At 42.4% G+C, this 17,928-nt stretch overlaps 2 protein-coding genes across 3 annotated transcripts; one reads left to right on the forward strand and one right to left on the reverse strand.

Moving 5' to 3' along the window:
* The first annotated feature begins 226 nt into the window (after positions 1–226).
* ccdc43 (coiled-coil domain containing 43) lies at positions 227–4,714 on the forward strand. Its single transcript, XM_012825877.3, has 5 exons — positions 227–448; positions 999–1,089; positions 1,255–1,390; positions 2,996–3,045; positions 3,159–4,714. The coding sequence occupies exons 1-5, from the start codon at positions 275–277 to the stop codon at positions 3,344–3,346; spliced, it is 639 nt and encodes a 212-aa protein (XP_012681331.1). The 5' UTR covers positions 227–274; the 3' UTR covers positions 3,347–4,714.
* A 7-nt stretch (positions 4,715–4,721) lies between these two features.
* moto (minamoto) lies at positions 4,722–16,874 on the reverse strand. Of its 2 annotated transcripts, none has more exons than XM_031570708.2 (8): positions 16,745–16,874; positions 10,315–10,434; positions 9,871–10,028; positions 9,681–9,785; positions 7,288–9,016; positions 6,864–6,998; positions 6,419–6,599; positions 4,722–5,904 (listed from the first exon to the last, which is right to left on the reverse strand). In XM_031570708.2, the coding sequence occupies exons 2-8, from the start codon at positions 10,381–10,383 to the stop codon at positions 5,723–5,725; spliced, it is 2,559 nt and encodes an 852-aa protein (XP_031426568.1). In that variant the 5' UTR covers positions 10,384–10,434; positions 16,745–16,874; the 3' UTR covers positions 4,722–5,722. The 2 variants fall into 2 exon arrangements, with proteins under 2 accessions (XP_031426568.1, XP_031426561.1); XM_031570701.2 differs by lacking the exon at positions 16,745–16,874 and adding an exon at positions 10,932–11,631.
* Positions 16,875–17,928: the final 1,054 nt, after the last annotated feature.

Below are 17,928 nucleotides of genomic sequence, written 5' to 3' on the forward strand. Positions count from 1 at the left end.
TGATCTAGGTCTGTAGCTAAAACCCCAAAGGAATGTGCCCAATGAGGAAAGCATATTAGCCTACTTGTAAAACAAAGTGAAATGTGTCATTTATTTGACAGATACAATAAATAATAATAAATAAGGTCCTAATCTCTATTTAAATTCACGGTTTTCAGTTGAATCCCACACGCCACGGAATTAACTCAGCCAGTAAAAAATTGTGAGCTCAATATTCTGTGCAGGCAATCTGTACAGATACCCTTGTGTCATTGAAGGACCCCGAAAAGCCAAGATGGCTGCGCCCGGAGAAATCAACGGGGAGTTTGAAAACTGGTTAAATGAACGATTAGATTCCCTTGAAGTAGACAGGGATGTATATGGAGCTTACATTCACGGTGTTCTTCAGGAAGAAGAGAATGATGACGAGAAGACAGACGCTTTACAAGGCATTCTATCTGCTTTTCTGGTCAGTGCATGCCGGGCACGTCTTGTTGAATTGAAGCCTAGCTAGAAATGAACTGAAGAACTGTGCCTCAGTGTCCAGATTTCGAGCAGGTCCACGCAGATTGTTACGAATTTTTCTTTTATGTAGTAACAGTTACTTTCATTTCATTTTAATAAAAACTGAAAATAACCAGGAACACGTGGAAGGCTGAATACCTTGAAAAGATCCCAATCAGTATTGTTGGCTCAGTCAAGTCCACTCTGAATGCTTTGCCAAACTTAATCCGTTCCATATTTGGAGGGTCATTGATAATCTCACTATTTTTAGTTTACAGAGTCGCCTTCCTTAAAGGGGCTCTACACGCGCCATGGCCATTTTTGTCAACGTCGGTAACTGTAATTTAGCGGTTGTTGTTTAACTATTAGTAGATCATGAGATTGTCCCAAAAGTTGCACTTTGCTTTTGGGAACAGGATAGACTTAATCATTATTATGCGTTTAGCAATGGCATGCAGAAAGAAAGTTAATGAAAATGCAAATCAAAGGCAATGTAACATTCTTTTCTTGAACAGGAAGAAGATGCATTAGAGACGGTCTGTCAGGAGATCATAAAGCAGTGGACCGAATGCTGTGCCAAATCTGCAGTCACTCAGAACACAGACGGTATATACCAGTGTTATGTCTTTCACCCAGAGTCGTGTCTGTTCTGCACTGTATAAAGTAGGGTAGTTAGGGATTGTGGCCACATGCAATCACTCACAACTGGAACGTTTGGTCATGAGTTCTGTGGTCTGCGTTCTCACTTATCTTGTCTTCTGTGTCCTAAAGCGGATGTGCAAGCCATCGCTAGCCTGATTGAGAAGCAGGCTCAGATCGTCGTAAAGCAGAAAGAGGTTACTGATGTGGAGAAGAAGCATAAACGAGCCCTACTGGAGCAGTACGCCAACGTCACAGATGACGAAGAATATCCTTTTGTGTGTGTGTTTGTGTTTCAGAGAACACCAATATCTGAAGACCGGTTTCATTTCTGAAACTGGATTTGTTATTGTTCATTTATTTGTGTCTTTATTATTTGAGTACACATCCTTTGTAGTTTTACTGTATTCATTGATGTTTGTATTTATGGACAGCCCATCTTATCCTTAAATGTCTAGGTGCCAATTTAGAACATAAAGTGTGTAGAAATTCTTCTAGAACTGTTCAGAAGAATAATCTTGCATATTACTAAAGAGAGCTATATCTGGAGATAAGAGAAACATATCTGAAGTCATCTGTTTTTTTCTGAAACAGCTTTTAGCACGAAAAAATAAGGTTGGACCAGCTAGATACAATGGGCCCTGTTTTGATGGTGGAAACGGCCAAACTCCGGTGAAAAACTAAACTTTCCGCCCAAGGTGAGGTGACCACAAAAGGTCTATTTTCTTGGCTGCAACGGAATAGAGAAAAAGATTGCATTTAGGTTGGTCCGGGTGTTCAAATTCATCAACGTAAACATAGCTCACAACCTCCCATGTCTTATGCATTCCCCATTCATGTAGGCTGCTCTTGCGTTTTATACCCGAATCGTCAGTATATCTACACATACAATCACCAGTGGTCTTGTGTTAAGCAAATGAATGCCTTTATAGCCTATGTCCATTCTCCCATTGATCCAGTGCTCAGCTAAACAGGCTTTCACTTGCCTGTTCGGTTTTGCTGGGGTTCTGGATGCACGGACTGCACCAAAAAGCCTACAGTTTGTTCCCAGAATAATTCTAAGTACAAAAAGCCATGTAACTGATTTCAATCTAGCCTAATTAATGTTGAATACCAGTTACCTGAGACAAACCTAATTGGCTGTTGCAGTAAAGCTTAAAATCATTCCTTTGCATCACCACACAATATGTAGGCTATGCTACTGGGGAAAGGAGTGAAAGTAGTGTACTAAGAAAACCAAAGTTTCCATCCAAAAACTTTTATTTCCTTAGAAAATAGAGCTGAGTAACAACTTTTACTCCCACATGTCACATCACAGCAAGTGTCAGAATGTCTGCGGAAACATTTCAGTTTTCATGTAAACTATAGGCCTACTAAATATTTTTCGTTTCAGTACCTAGCTCCGAAGTTGCAAATGCATTCTGTTGAACAAATTTGTAAGCATAAATTAAAATTGTATTACATGTTCACATTCTAGGTCTAAATAAATTAATCAGAATGGATGTGAGATGGTGCTAGATGGATCTAAAAATAATGTTAACTTGTCATGGAATCTAATCTTTTTTTGCAGGCTCAAAATCACGTACCCCGGTTAATGTAACAGTCAGTTCAAAGGGATGTGACACTTTCTGCCTGCCACTTTCACCGTCAAAATAGGGCCCAATGTGTTGCACATCAACAGCTTACCAGCAATGTTTGAGGCTTGTTAACAACAAATGGCCACATGTGGGTTCTGGACCCGTGAACTGACCCCCATCAGACTAGAAATGCCATAAGTCTGTTTGAATTCAGGTGTGATGTTTCTCATTGTGAGTAGTATGGCCCTTGGAATATGTGTTAAACCTGATGCTGTCAGTTTTCTTAACGCCTGCACTGAAGATGAGGAGGAACTGCCCGGTGCTATGGCCTTCCCCAGCGAAAAATGTATCCTTTTCCATGACATGTTTTTCCCTTTCCTCATGTGTTTGTGACCGGTGGGGTATGATTAGCATTGATCCAGGGTGAGCATGGGAGGCTCCTTGACAGGGGAATCGCAGCCCTCTTTAAGAACACTAACGTGGAGGACGTACTGAGCCGGAAGAAGCTGCAGCGGGACCAGGCCAAAGAGGATTCCCAGAAGAAGAAGGAGGGGGACAAGATGCAACGGGAGAAGGACAAACTAGTCAAGCAAGAGAGGAAGGACAAGGAGAAGAAACGCACCCAGAAAGGAGAACGCAAAAGATAAAGTAACCAGACAGGATGCAGGACAGATTATCTCAGATCAAAGTTATGGACTTCTCAGTTATCAGTTTCACACCTCTATTGCCATTTTCCTAAAGTTTGCTTGTGAATGTGACAGGAAGGAATTTTTTTCTCAGAGGCCTTCCATGTTACATATAAGTGTACTTTGCTTTACTCTCTCAAAGAAGTCTACTGTCAAAGTAAAGCCAAAATGCAGAAAGGTTTTTTTTCTCTGCCATAATACATAAATATCAGTATGATATTGAATTACTTCAGGGTGACAATATGCATGTATCATCTCTCCAAAACAGCTCTGCCTTAAATGCATATATGATGGCTGTAATGTTAGTAACTGTCATCTGTTGAGATTTTGTGTGAAGAGAAGGGCTTTGTCTCAGATTAGTTGTCTCTGCGTCAGAGTACAGAAAAAAAGATATGAGAATGCTAAATACAGTTAATTCAAAACCTGGAAATACTTTTGAACCGACTACTTTTTTACCACATCCTTTTCCATTTGGGCTCCCCGCAGCAAATTCAGAACCTGTCATTGTAACTGAAAACAATTGGCTGATTAGCAGTTTCATGAGTAGGGTGCACTGGAAATTGTGCCACTTGAAATTAGTTTGAAAGAGCAAACTTGGAGTACAGTTACAGAATGTTAATTAACTGTGTATAGTGGGAGTTGGGGTGTATAACCAAGTGGCATATGAACAATCCAGACATTCTGTAGAGAGAGGACTTTATTAATAGCCACAATTCATCACTTCTAGTTATTATTTTTATCAGATATACTGGACTTTTAGAAATTGACATTTATTCAAAAAATACAAAATAATGTTTTTGTTAACATGAACTAGAGCATCTGCGTAGCTAGTGTAATTGCTACTAGTGCAAGATTGCTTCAAAATGGGAAATTAAGACATTTAGTTAAAGGGACAAGGAAATCAAGTGAGTAATTTGTTTTAGCCACCTGCCGTTTCTAAGCAAATATATGTAGATCATGCATCAGTTTTTAGTGGTAAGAATGTTTAATATAGTGGCAGCAGATCCAGTTTAGCTAAATGAAAAGAGATTGAGCCATGTGTTGTCCACTTGTATACTTAATTTGTACTGGTTACTGGATTATACACACTTAAGAAGTGCAAGTCATTAATGTCCTCTGCCTTTTTTGTAACTTTTTGGCATCATGTTAAAGGAAAAGGGTTGAAACTAAGGATGGTATGGCGGTCCACTGTAGGTGCTCTTTTCACCATACCAGTCATCTGGAGCAGAGCTGCAGGCTTTCATTTCCCCCCTATCAAAGATCTTCATTCTGTTGAACAATTTATATTCTCAGAGTTGTTTTATACCTTAATAAAGTGAGCAGAGAACAGTGGGGGTTTGTGTTTATTTAAGTAACTAATTACAGATGGTTCTGATTTACATGAATATTCAACAGAAACAAATGGTGAAAAAACACTGGTGTTTGAACAGTAAGAAATTGTGGTTGGTTCACTTAATTAATCACTTCATCTGGAAATTACACTCATCATTAACCATTCACTGACCTGACCAGGAGAAAATAGATGATTTCAACAACTGACATCAAGGAATACAAACATTTCAACAAGATCTCGTGGATGTCATGAATAAATCTTGAATACAGTTTCACCATTTTTGATGAGCCTGAATAAATAAAGCATGGATTCCTTTAAGAAAAGAATTCCAACATTTTTGTTATCTGATTAGCTTCTCAAACTTCTCACGGCTACAGAAACATTCCAATAAATATAGCAAAGAAAGGAAATTACAGAAATGACAACATTAATTATTCATAAATAGCGCCTTAAATTATATTCATACTCAAGATCTGTCTTTGTTTTTGTTGTTTATATATATGTGTCTGTATATATGTAAGACACAAATGGCTGATAGAACATTAATTGCAGGTCTAAGATAAATCAATAAAAAACAGAAACTTCTTGTATTTTTTTTTTAAAACTTTTTTGTTGAATCTACCATTCATATCCACAACCCTTAAATCATGAGATACCCTTCATTACACGTTTATTACAATGACTGGTGGAGTTTTCCTACCCCTGACAAAAAGCTTCCTGTGATCATCACTTCTACTCATAGCCCAAAGTTCTCCTCCCACTGCCAATCTGTGTTTAACTCTAGATTTGGAAGATTTCACTGGGATTTGGAATTTCACAAACAGCATAATAAAATCTGTTCTTAAATAAATGTCACTGAACACTGTATATTGACCAAAACATAAGATGCAATATTATTGTATATACACTGTCAAAAAACGAACATATCCTTTCATAGCTGGAACTGAGCTAAGGCTATGTCACTACCTTTCGTGAGACAGAGGCCTGGTCACTGCACTAGGTGGCTAAAACACAGCGGTGATCCTCTCCAACTGGGTCTCTGCAGCGGGGTAGCTGTCTGCCTCCGAGGCCTCCAGGCCGTGGCTGCTCTTGGGTAAAGTCATCTGCAGGGCGCACCACAGAGCTGTGCGTGACTTCCTGGTGGTGCTGGCCAGATCCCTGAGGGCTACAGCCAGCAGGAGGATGTCTGTCAAAACACGCAAGGACACTCGTGAAGACAACTGACTCTGAGCCGTCTGGTGCTGAACCCTTCACCAGTCTAACCTCACTGCCTTGGGTCATTTCCACCACTTAGCCTTCGCACCCTGACCTCTAACACCTCTGTACCTAACTCAACACTGACCCTTTAAAACCAACATCCAGACCTATAGGGATGGTAATCGGAAACCGGTTCTTGTTAAGATGTTTGTGCTGTTTGCGCGATGACGTCACGCACACGCAGCTTTGTTTTGTTTAGACTGCAGCCAACATGCCGTCTAGGCGTTCAAAAGTGTGATTAGATTTCACGCGTAGTCACTAAGCCAACCCTGATCCTGAATCTCTTTACGATCCACCCCAAATACACCCCCTCCTCAACCTTTTAACTTAAACCATTCAACATGACTATATAAAAACCCTGACCTCATCTCCAACCCCTGCTTCTATGGCCGGTGATGTATGTATGTGTGTGCAGTAGTAGGCCCTGTGGATTGAGCACTTACCTCTGTCCTCGTTGAGAAGAGCAGCCCCGGGTCTCTGGCGCGTGCTGCTGCTCTGCAGCTCCTCCCTGCGGCGGGCCTGAGTGCTGTAGATGGCCTCCAGGTGTCGGTCCAGCATTGTGCAGACATTAGCATGCAGGGGAACACTCCTCAGGCGCTCCATCCTCCCCAGCACACTCACCACCTGAGGCAGCCACAGCAGACACATTACTAGCAAAGCACTACATACCAAAAACATTAACCCAAAAAACAAACAAACAAAAAACACAATGGCCCTTGAAACGGGTGAATTACAGGACCACTAATATGCAGGCCAAAAATCAATAATCCTGGATAAACATTGAGAAATCACCAGATACCATCATAAGAAATCATAAAGGCCTTTCCTTCCCTTCCCTGTAGACTGAACTGTGAACCCCGTCGGCCAAGCTGTGGTCCCTGTACAAACCTTGGCTTGTTCTCGCAGCTGGTCTACAATGAGGCGGTCCACTCGGGAGGGGTTGTGAGGGACCTTGGGCAGTGGGTTGCTGCCTCCCACTGATATGCGTTTCCCTGGGTAAGTCTTGGTCAGGATTCCCTCTGACTGCAGGACAAAACAGATACAGATTTTTTAATTGAATTGCTGCAGCTGATCAGATATGGCCCATGGCAATATGATACACAATAATGTCTGACATTTCACTTCAAATGTTATATCCACCTAAACCCACACTCATTCAACAAATAAAATTAAAATAGCTTATACATTTGTGTTTTCTCCGGGAAAGCTGGTAATTCAGGTGCTTGTTAGAGCCAATGAAGGCAAGGTAAATAACACAACACAGACCTTTTACTAACCCAAAACATGCACTGTTGCCAATCTCCATGCTCACCTTCTTCCTCTCCTTCTCCAGGAGTCTCCACTGCTCACAGCACTCCTCCAGGTGCTGGTGGAGCTGATTGGTAGGTCCTCCACGGCTCCTGCCCAGCCTGGGGCCCCTGAGGGAAGAGAGGAATCCTGGGAGAGGCCCGTCTCCTCCCGCAGCCAATCCCATTGCCTCCTGCAAGTAGGGGTTAAATATTGCAGCCTCTCCCTCTGGCATGAAATCAAAGTCCATGAGAGAGTTGTAGGGATGAGAGGAGCGGGACTGGAGGGAGCTAAAACCACCCTGTCTTGGGCCACCCATGGCTGGGTACAGGAGGGGCAGGAAGGGTGAAGGCTGAGGTTTCCCTTGGTTGCTGTGCTGGAGGGCTGGAGGTCCATATAGACTGCCCAGCAGCTCCAAGTAAGGATTCTGCAGCAGGCCCTGCTTCCTGTCTCCACACAGGGGCTTGTTCCTACCCTCCATGAAGCACTGAGGGGCAAAGCTGTCTGCAGCCAAGGCAGAGCCGTGCATCCGAGTCTTCTCGGTATGGAGATCCATATCAGGCCCATCTCCAGCACCACCGTTGCCCTGACCTCTCCTCAGGCTACCACATCCAGGCCCCTGCCCCGGCCGGCCCTGCAGGCTGTCTCCCATATCCCCCTGGCTGCAGTCAGGCATGCAGTTCTGGCCGGAGCCCCTCTGTAACTGCTGGGAGGACAGTAGTGAGCGAAGGTCAGAAACAGAGGGAGCGGGGAACCTGGTCAACCCAAGAGCACCTGCACCCACCATGTCCGCCCTGGACATCTGCTTAGCTTGGCCATGGTACTGGCTTGACTGAGCATACAGCGAGGCATACTGGTTGAGGCCGGGCTCATTGGCACCGCTGCTGGTGCTGATCTTGACCGCCTGAGGTGATGGTAAGGTCTGGAAGTAGTCACACTGCTGCTGACCTGGCCCTGCGTAGTCTTTGGGGTAGAAGTCACACGGAGGGGACTGCCTCTTCCCCAGGTCGCTCCCACGTTGCTCCTCAAAGTCTCTCTGCACGTCTCTTTTGTACTGCAGCGCTGGTGGCATACGGGGGTACAGGAGGCTCTTTTGTTCGGCCATGCTGTCCTCGTAGTGCCTGTGGTTCAGTGCTCTGTTCAGAGGGGGCTCCCGGGAGTAGGTGCTCTCCTGCTCCCCCATCAGCATAGCCTGCATGCTGGCTGCCAGCTTGCTCATCTCCTGCATGGAAAGGGGCTTGTGCATCTTTGGCTTGGCCCGGCCCGCGCCAAAATCATCGGAGTAATCGCCGAAGTACGACTCGCTTGGCCTGCCCGCCTGGAGGCTACAGCTTGGATCGAGGGCCCTGGCGACCCCACACAGACCCTCATCCTTCACAGCTGTGCTGAACTCTTGAGCCTTTCCTGCTCGGGCCTTGGACATGTACGAGCTGGCCCCAGGGGGGAGCTCTAAGCCCGGGGGTCGAGGCAGCTCTGCCTCCGGCATGGAATAGGCCTGAGCGTCTCCATTGCAAGGGGAGAGGAGCCAGAGTGAGTCACTTTCAAAGTCACTGAGATGCTGGAAGCAGTCTGCTCTAAGCTGCGGATCCTTGCCAGGGAACTGCCTAAGAGCCTTGAGATGGGGGTCAGAGTAGCCCGGGCCTGGCTGGAAGCTGGAGTTTGGCTGCATCTTGAGCTCTGGGGTAAAGTACTGCTGCAAGCTGTTCTGCCTCATGGTATTAGGAGACCACACAGACTTCAGACTGCCTTGGGTTCTGCCACATATACAGAGAAACATTATATATTTTTATATAAATTATATATAAGTATTTATTATATATATATATATATATATATATCCGTATTACATTTACCATCACTTTTTTAACCTATAAAAATGACTTTATTTAATAACACTACAAAATCAGCTAAGTTTCAATAATTGACTGAAACGTGAGAATTCACTCTGGGTTGGCTTGTGCACATCAACAGCCATATCCATATCTAACTAGCCTTACAATCTTCTTCTAACCTAAGCCACAATGGCAGAAGGGTCAGATGAAAACTAATGTCCAATATCAGAGTAGAGTCTCCATTCACATTCAAATGAACAATTAACAATACCTTACCTATAATGCAATGCTGTGATTGACAAAAATGTATGTGGAAATGGAATGACCTTGACGAATCAGTGACAATAAATTCATGACAAATGAACTGCCCTCCAAAACAGTATGTCATTTATCTGCTTTATTAGGTGAGGCTATGTACTAGCCTGTTAAATAATGTAATCCTTCATTTATTCATTAATTTACTCATTGATTCACTCTATAGCCTACTACTTTGAATAGACTCATCATAGGTTTGCCAAAGGTTTTACTTTGTATGATGTACAACATTGTAATTAGATGCACTGAAATACAGATTCATGCTGCTTACTCTTCTGCAAAAGTGGTGTCCAACTGATCAGCATCTTCCAGGATATTGGACACCAAGCCATATAGATCAGCCTCACTTCCACACTGGTTTGCGTCCATCTGGGTCCTTCAGGACAAAACCACAAACTTTTTTGCTGATCTTTCAACATCAAAAATAACTCATAAAAACAAAAAAGATTGTCGAAGTCTACCTTTCAAAGATATTTTTGGGATTGGTTTGAGCACAATCCATAAACTTCTGAAAGTCGTCTGGAGCTGCCCATGGTGTGTAGAGGTTGGCATCCTCAGACAGCGGGAATTCAGGTAATGGATAGGGCTGAGGCAGCCGCCCAATATCTGTAAGACTGACCTAAAGACATTTTATGATAAATTTAGATGTAGCAAATAATATCTTGTTTAAGAGTGTCACGGGCTTTAAAGTGACTTTTCATGCGCTCGAAGATGAAAGACAAAAACACATACCAGTCAACATTAATTTGGAGCTATGGTAATAAATGCACATCTTACATGACATAATGCAATACCCTATTTTCAAGTGAAATGTGACAGTGAACACTAATTCACCATGGATTCAAAAGAGTTTATTTCTAAAGTAAGATCTTAGCTAACAACTTCATATCTCGAACTTAACTCACCTGATTCTTCTGTGGAGAGAAGTATGAGTCTGACCCCGATACTGCATTTTGGAACCGATCAAATGCCATTCTGGGACCACATAAATTCCCTCTCAACTGGCTTTTCAATGCATTATTGCCCTTAGAGAAATTGAAACAGGCATTACCTAAAGTTAATAGATAGCACTGATCCAAAATGTGCACACCATCCAAAAGCACACAGACTCATATGCACTGATCACCTCAAGATGGACGAAATATTCCCCCAAAACAAAATGGTAGCCTACCCTATGACGAACGCTAGCTAGCTACATGCTGTGAGTGTATGCAGTGAACAACTTAGAGACCAGTGACAAGAAGCTAATATTACCCTTTTACCAACACACCTCTTAGCAACATTAATGAAACAACGTGTTATAGTTATGCAGAATAAATAATATGGCAATTTGATGGGATTAATTTGGCAACATCATCATTCCTTAATTAGTTTACTTAACAGTTCAGTTAAATGGCATACATTATATACATTAGCTAGCTGGACTGGCAAGCTAGGTAGCAAGCTAGCTAATTCAGCAGAGTTGATGTTTTCTGGTTAGCTAACGGCAGGTAACGTTTGCATTCTTGAAATCATTGCTCACCTCCATTAAAATGTTGTAAGACGAAAATGTAAATCCTCCAGAAATTAATCCGCCAAATTAGATTTCCACGATTATTAATTATTAACACTTCATTCGACAGAAAAAAATAAATACTTTGACAGAATTTCACAAACAAAAACACAACAGACACTCTCGAGCTCCCCAATTCAACTGTTCAGTTTTCACTTAGAACCCTCGCGAAGTGGTCTGTCAGCAACTTTTCTGCTCTGATTGGTTGGCAAGCGCATAGCAACATTGGAAGGAAATATTCACCTTTTCGTAAACGCGGGGTTTTTCATTTTTTTTTTTTCATAAAAGAGTATTGTCTGCTAAATACCTTAACCATAACCATAATTCTGTCACTTTTTACTACTATGTGTGTGCTACCTACCATATGAAAACCTAGAACAACAAAGTACATTTAGGCGATGTAATACACCAGTACATTTAATCAGTTAATGTTATATCAGGGTGCGCAGGCACACCAAATGCAAAGATTAGAGCCCTACACTGGAGAACATTAATTCTGTGCTACCATATGAATATTAAACTGTTACAGTAGTAGTGGGTCGGACTGAGCTAAGTGCTTTATGAGTTGGGGTGCTCTTTGGATGGTGTTAAACTTTAGGATAGACCCACTTTGAAGCATTGTGAAAAACGTTATGGCACATGACAATTAGTCCATATTAAAATAAATAGCTTGGGCTACTACCAAAGACATTCCCATGTACTCTCTCGGATACAACATTATGTTAGAGGGAAATGGGAGAGGTGGACTCAGCACTTGAACGAAATAAGTTTCAGTAGCCTGCTTCAGAGCTACTCCATGCTGGCCTTGTTTCTTTTGAAATACATTTACCGCTCTGCCTTTAGACTGGGCTACATAAATCGGCCTAAGTATGCTATATCCAATATCACTGTGACTAGACAATGTCACTGGTCTTGGCGGTAAGGCTACCTTTGAATGTAAACAGCCCCCCCTGGTGACTAATAGAGGTCTCATCACCATCCTGAGGTCAATGACAGGAAAGAAATAGGTGAAATCATATTAGAATTACCGAAGGATTTAACAGTTTGGGTCTTGCTTAATAGCGACCATTGTAGTGAAACTGTAAGTGGTAAATTAAAATATGTCGTAAGATAAGGTTTAAACACTTCATCAAAATGTAATAATAATAATAAACTATAAACCCAGGGTTCAGTTATTGGGTTGAATTAATCTGAACACTTTGCAGGCTGGATTTGCCTAATTTGTGCGTTTGATATTGCGGGGACAAGGCCACAAACATAATAAAAAACATAAATACGGTATGCGGTTTAGTATTTCTGTGGGCTACAGCGAATACGTTTGCAGTGTAGGCTATATTGGGTAAACTTTAGCCTGGGCTGTCTGCTGTGAAGCAATCGTATGGGCAACAAAGCGCTACATTATAATAACATTGTCAAAGGCTAATTTGTTAAAAGTAAACAAAAATAACCGCGAATGCCATGGTAAATGGGTAAACTCAGAGAAACAGGAAAGAGTTGATAGCAAGTTAGCATTTCTTATGAGGTAGCTATAGTTGTTACGTAATCAAATAGTCCTCAGCCACTCACCACACGAATATATTAGCCTACGTCATAAACGTAAACGTTCTCACAAAGATAAATTCATGTAATTCTGTCAAACACATTTGACAGAGAAGGTCCCATCTTCACCTTCTGGTCTCTGTGTTCCCTATTAGTTGTTAGAGAATTCAAAACATTTCGAATCTACATGATCAGGAGGGCTGCATCTCTCCTAGTTTCACAGAGGTGAGCTAGAACAGCACAGACATTCTTATTTGTAAAAATGATGTAACAACATCAGATCTACAATCATGAAAGGCAAGAAAACATTTCACAAAGGCAATCTTGGGTCAGTTGTGCACACCAGCGGTTCTGACCCACAGGGTTCAGACATCAGCAGTTCTAATCATGAGCCTGATATGACCAGCATGGTGCCAGACTCACTTTCTGAATCTGCTCCAAAGTCCACAATCAACCGGAAGAGCACTCCATGCCCTCAACCCATCAGAGCACTTCAGGGCCTTTTCTCAAAGCTGTGTTCACGTTCCGCAGTCAGTTCCAAGGAGTCTGGTGCTCAGTGCCTTGATGAAGAGCCTGTAGGCCAGAGCTTAGAGGAAGCTGTCCAGCCAGATGGAGAAATCTCTCCAAGAACTGACGCTCAGGAACAATCCCTCTCTCCAGGCAAGGGTCGTGCAAAATCAGCTTGCCATGAGGAAATGACACTGGAAGTTCCTGCAAAGGCTAGCAAAGTCATGGGTGCCTCCCCAGACACCATGGAGGAGCACACGAGAGAAAGGGCAGTCTCTGAGGATATACTTCAAGACGTACCTGGGAGTCCAGACCATGAAAACACCCTGGACAGAATAAGTTGTGAGCCACTGGACGTAAAGGTAAATGTTTGTGCCACAATCAAGAGAAAAATGTTGCCATCCATCCTGCGTGGCTCCACTAAAACAGGCTCAGGGTTGAAGCAAAAGGGGAAGATACAAGGCAAGATAAAAAACGTCATGCTGTCCACATTAGGCAAAAATGAGCCTAAAAAAACCACACCCACCTCTGCAGAAACATCACAGATGACTGAGACACAACATTTAGATGAGGACAATGAAGAAAGCACAAAGGTTCAGCTGAGCAAAGCTCAGGTATCAAAGAAAAACTCAGGCACGTCCCAAATCAGGAGGCGCACATCTAGAGAGGGTATACACAAGAAACCTCGCCAGTCTATGCAAGAGCCAAGTAGAGCCAAAACTAAAGAATCAACCTCTAAACCACACTCTCTGAATGCTGAGGACTCACACAGAGAACGCGGTCCATCAGTGCCAGCTGCAGGGCAGGCCCAGCCCTCTGGGTCTAGGGGGCGAGACACTAAGCAACCAACACAAGAGTCAAGTGGTGGCATCCAAACCACAAATGGTACCACTAAACAGGACACAAAGAAAACATTTAAAGAAGCTCAGCATGATAGGCCAGAGAGAAAACCACGTCCATCCATCTCAGAGAAGTCCATGGAAACAACTAAGCGACGAAACACTACATCAAGTGGGACTGTACATGCTCAAGCTCACAAGCCAGTACAAGAACCAGACAAAGCCCGGACCAACCACACCAGCAGCCGACGAAACACTAGCACCACTGAGGTTAGGCGAAGCAGCACTCAAAAGCCAGTAACAAACAGTCTGGTGCAAAGTAAATCTGCTCACGTGCAAAAGCCACAGCCAGATCCACAAAGAGTCCAATCCAGAACTGGTAGCATCAAAGCAAGCACTATGAGCTCAGAGGACCAGACAAGAAGACCCCATCAGTCTATGGAACATTTAAGCAGAGTCAAGGACAATGAAAGAAGACATAGCACCAAAGAGAAAACCAAGCCAGCACCAGCAGACCAAGACAGAGCAGAAGCTCAAGACCCATCCTCAAAGAAGAAAACGACCAGCTCTTCAAAAAACAAGCATGCTGAGGACCTGGCAACAGTTGTTCCAGGTAAACCTCTAACCATGAGCAAAAAGTAAATAAAGATTATTATCTCTTCTTATCTCTTATTTTCCTGAAAAGCGCACAAACATAACTAGACACACACACACACACACACACAAACACATCAACATATCCTACCTAAAGTTATGAAGATATTTTGCTGAGAATTCTTTCGATGATTTGGTTTCCTGCCTCAGACAACAGGCAAGTGTGATTGCAAGACACCAAAGACAGAAAAACTATGTTATGCAGTAAGGCCGCTCAGATTAAACCGGAAATATCCAATGCAAGATTCACCATCAAAAAAAAAATTCTGAGGACAACTAAAATTCCTACAGAAGCATTTTAAAAGAGTTAAGGATAAGAAAAAGCGAAGCCCTATTAGACAGGATGAGGTTTTCAAGGCATCACAAGCCAACACTGCAAAAATTCAGCTTTCAGAAACAAGAAAAAAAGTGATAAAAGCAATAGACTTAGCAGTCTTAAAAAGCAAAAGTAATAGTACAGATAATAGTACACATTTCAGAGATATCAGTAGGGAAATATCTCGCTCTTAAGGATTGAAAATAGCAAAATGAAAGGTGGAAAATGCTGACATTGGCTTAGCAGTTTAAATTATGATATTAGTCACTTCTGAATTTTTAACTGATGTACAGTATGTTTTGAGAATATAAAAGCCAGATGGATTATACATCTGACAAGGGAGAAATACTATTGTAACACATCAATCTGTGAAAAACGAATTGTAGTATTAATTACAATATTTATTATTAACAAAATAACCAATAACCCACTTCATATGCACACAAAATGTTCTCCATATATCGTAGAAAAAACATCATGGTCAATAGCTGGTTGTTATCTCAGTCTGTTCAGATTAGCTGTAACAATATCGGATTGTTATTGGAGTCTGGCTGTCTGTTTTGTTTTGTCAGAGCATGGCCAAAAGAGATTACAGCACCCCAATGAGAGAAACCAAAAAGATATCAAGCAAAGCTGCTCAGGTTGAACCACCAGAATCACAAAGAGACACAGTCAAGGAATGTTCTGAGGACCACTCAAAAGAACACAACCTGCCGGAAGATTTAAACAGTCAAGGTGAAGAACAAGAAAAGCACCGTTGCGCAGGATAAGGTTTCCCAAGCCAATAGATCAGTGTCACATGAACACCAAAACACAAACTAACAGAAAGATAGAGACCGTGGAGGAGCAACCGGAGAAGCCAAACCTTTCTCACAGAGGCACGGACTGATGGTAAGACATTGGAGATGTCAAAAGCAAATTGACTTGGGTTACCTTGAAAAATAGTTTTTCAACATTTCTCTTGCCAGGGTTCAGAGCCATTTTTGACCTGTTCACCAAAAATCCTGCTGGATTTATCAGTGCTGCAGACTTTACCTCTACCCTGAGCACAGTAGGCGTCAGTATGAAACCTGAAGACATCCATCTAGCCCTGAAGAAAGTTGATTGTGGTAGCACACTCTCTACACAATGGCCTGATATTTATAAGATGTTGATGCTGATGATGACCAATTCTACTTCTTACCTCAGAGGATGGACTGATGGGATTCCGAGACTTTCTCTGTGTGCTAACAGACACCCAACTTTTCTCCAAGTGTGTCAATGGTAGGTATGTAATAATGAAAAGAATTTGCTCAACTACAATTTTTTATGGAAATGTAACCCCTCTCTCTCTCTGGTTGTCCATTTATCCATTATAGACAGGACAGAGGCTGGGGATATCACGGAAACCGTGTTTCATAAACAAGATGCTGGACTCTGAAATTCTATCTAGCAGCACACAAGAAGAGATATTGTAGTCAGTACCTGTATAATCAGATCTAAATTGATAATACTGGGGTTTCCCCACAATAACTTCCCTGTTGCTGTATCTCACCCTAGGATCTTCATCCTCTTTGGCAGGTACTACCCTAACAAGACACAGCAACTTGTTAAATATTATTAAATATGAGACACTGTAGAGGTGCCAATTGAATACACAAGACACACAATTTCCTCACTTTACTCCAAGTTTAAGGACAAGCTTCAAGAACTGTGGCAAACATTTTTAAAACTAAATAACAAAGAAGTCATACATTTCAAGTAATTTATCAAGTCCCTTGAAGCATTGATCCGTTGTGATATGGCAAAGGAGGGTCCAAAAGAAAAAGTCGGCCTTCAAACCATGTCCAGCCACCATATGCAACAAACAAACAAAAAAGATTGGTTTCACCCAAACAAACAAAAAACTCCTCTTCTCTTGCAAAAAAGGTGAAAAAAAATCAAAGTACCGTATATTCCAATGATTTCCCCCAATAGGCAAGACAGAGAGGATATATTCCATTAACTGGCCACAGGCTCCTTATAGATATCCTCGAGTTTTTCTGGCACACGATATGGCTTCTTCACCTGCACTGGAAGGTCTCCCAGGTGTCCCACACATGCCCACACTTCCTGTTTCCTCAGGTGTGCTCTTTTTTATGACAACTTAAAAGTACTACTTCCTGTATAAGCTCAGTAATAGTCCTGATCACCATTATACATAGGGAAAAATAAAGAATATTTTTATACAGAAAATAAAGAATACTGTAATAATTAGAATAATTAGAATGTCAGCAATCCAGTAAACCATTAGAAAACTGTAGATTTCCCTTTAGACTCCCTCACTACTACCTCAACAGCTAAATGCAAACTATGTTACCCACTAGGGTCTATCTGTGAGGGTGTCTAAGCCCTAATTCATCTGTGGCGGTGCCACAAACTGATTCACCGACCAGAGCATCTACATGATGCAGGTGGGCATGTCCTGACGTACTACTCCAAGGTGACTCATCTCCTGGGTTTGAGCAGACATCAACTCCTTAAGTTCATCAAGTCTGCCAGTGAGTTGCCCGCAGCTTACTTATCGTACAATTCTTGCTCCACTGGTTTCCATCCTCCAGCACTCTGGGATGACAGGCCTCAGTACTCACTGCAGTAGTGTGATATGTTACATATGTTTGTACAGCTGAGACAGACCAAGGGAACCCATACATACTCCGGCAGCCCTGCCAGCGTAGCACTAACAACACCAACCGACAAGTGCTCCTCAAACCATCAACACTTACCAAATGGGGCATATCAAACCTACCAAGACCTGGAAAACAATGGAGATTGAAGACCACATTCAATAGTTGGGGTTATGCTATTGTGTTTGACCTTGCATGTGTCAAAACATGTTTACTTGGAGCAGACTGTCAATCTTAACTGCATCAGCGGTCTGTTTGCATGTTTGATCATGTCCCTTGGGAGCGATTAGTGGGTAAATTAAGTGAGAAGTATTACTTTGTTGTGTTGTTTTATCTCAGCTGTCAATCAAGCACCCTGGGGAAGAAACCTGCAATTAGACCGCCTCCCTGAGAGATCCGCACCTAATTCCAAAACACAGCCACAAGAGCCCCTACTCCCACCACGTCTGGAGAACCGTATGTGCCGT

The sequence above is a fragment of the Clupea harengus genome, chromosome 1, assembly GCF_900700415.2.
Source record: "Clupea harengus chromosome 1, Ch_v2.0.2, whole genome shotgun sequence".
Lineage (NCBI taxonomy): Eukaryota > Metazoa > Chordata > Actinopteri > Clupeiformes > Clupeidae > Clupea > Clupea harengus.

Coding starts and splice junctions, on each gene's coding strand:
- ccdc43 (XM_012825877.3), top strand. CDS start 275: ATGGCTGCGCCCGGAGAAATCAACGGGGAGTTTGAAAACTGGTTAAAT. Junction 1,090..1,254: donor AGTCACTCAGAACACAGACG/GTATATACCAGT, acceptor TGTGTCCTAAAG/CGGATGTGCAAGCCATCGCT. Junction 3,046..3,158: donor GGCCTTCCCCAGCGAAAAAT/GTATCCTTTTCC, acceptor GGGGAATCGCAG/CCCTCTTTAAGAACACTAAC.
- moto (XM_031570701.2), bottom strand. Junction 9,017..9,680: donor GACACCACTTTTGCAGAAGA/GTAAGCAGCATG, acceptor TATATGTGGCAG/AACCCAAGGCAGTCTGAAGT. Junction 6,600..6,863: donor AGCTGCGAGAACAAGCCAAG/GTTTGTACAGGG, acceptor TGGCTGCCTCAG/GTGGTGAGTGTGCTGGGGAG.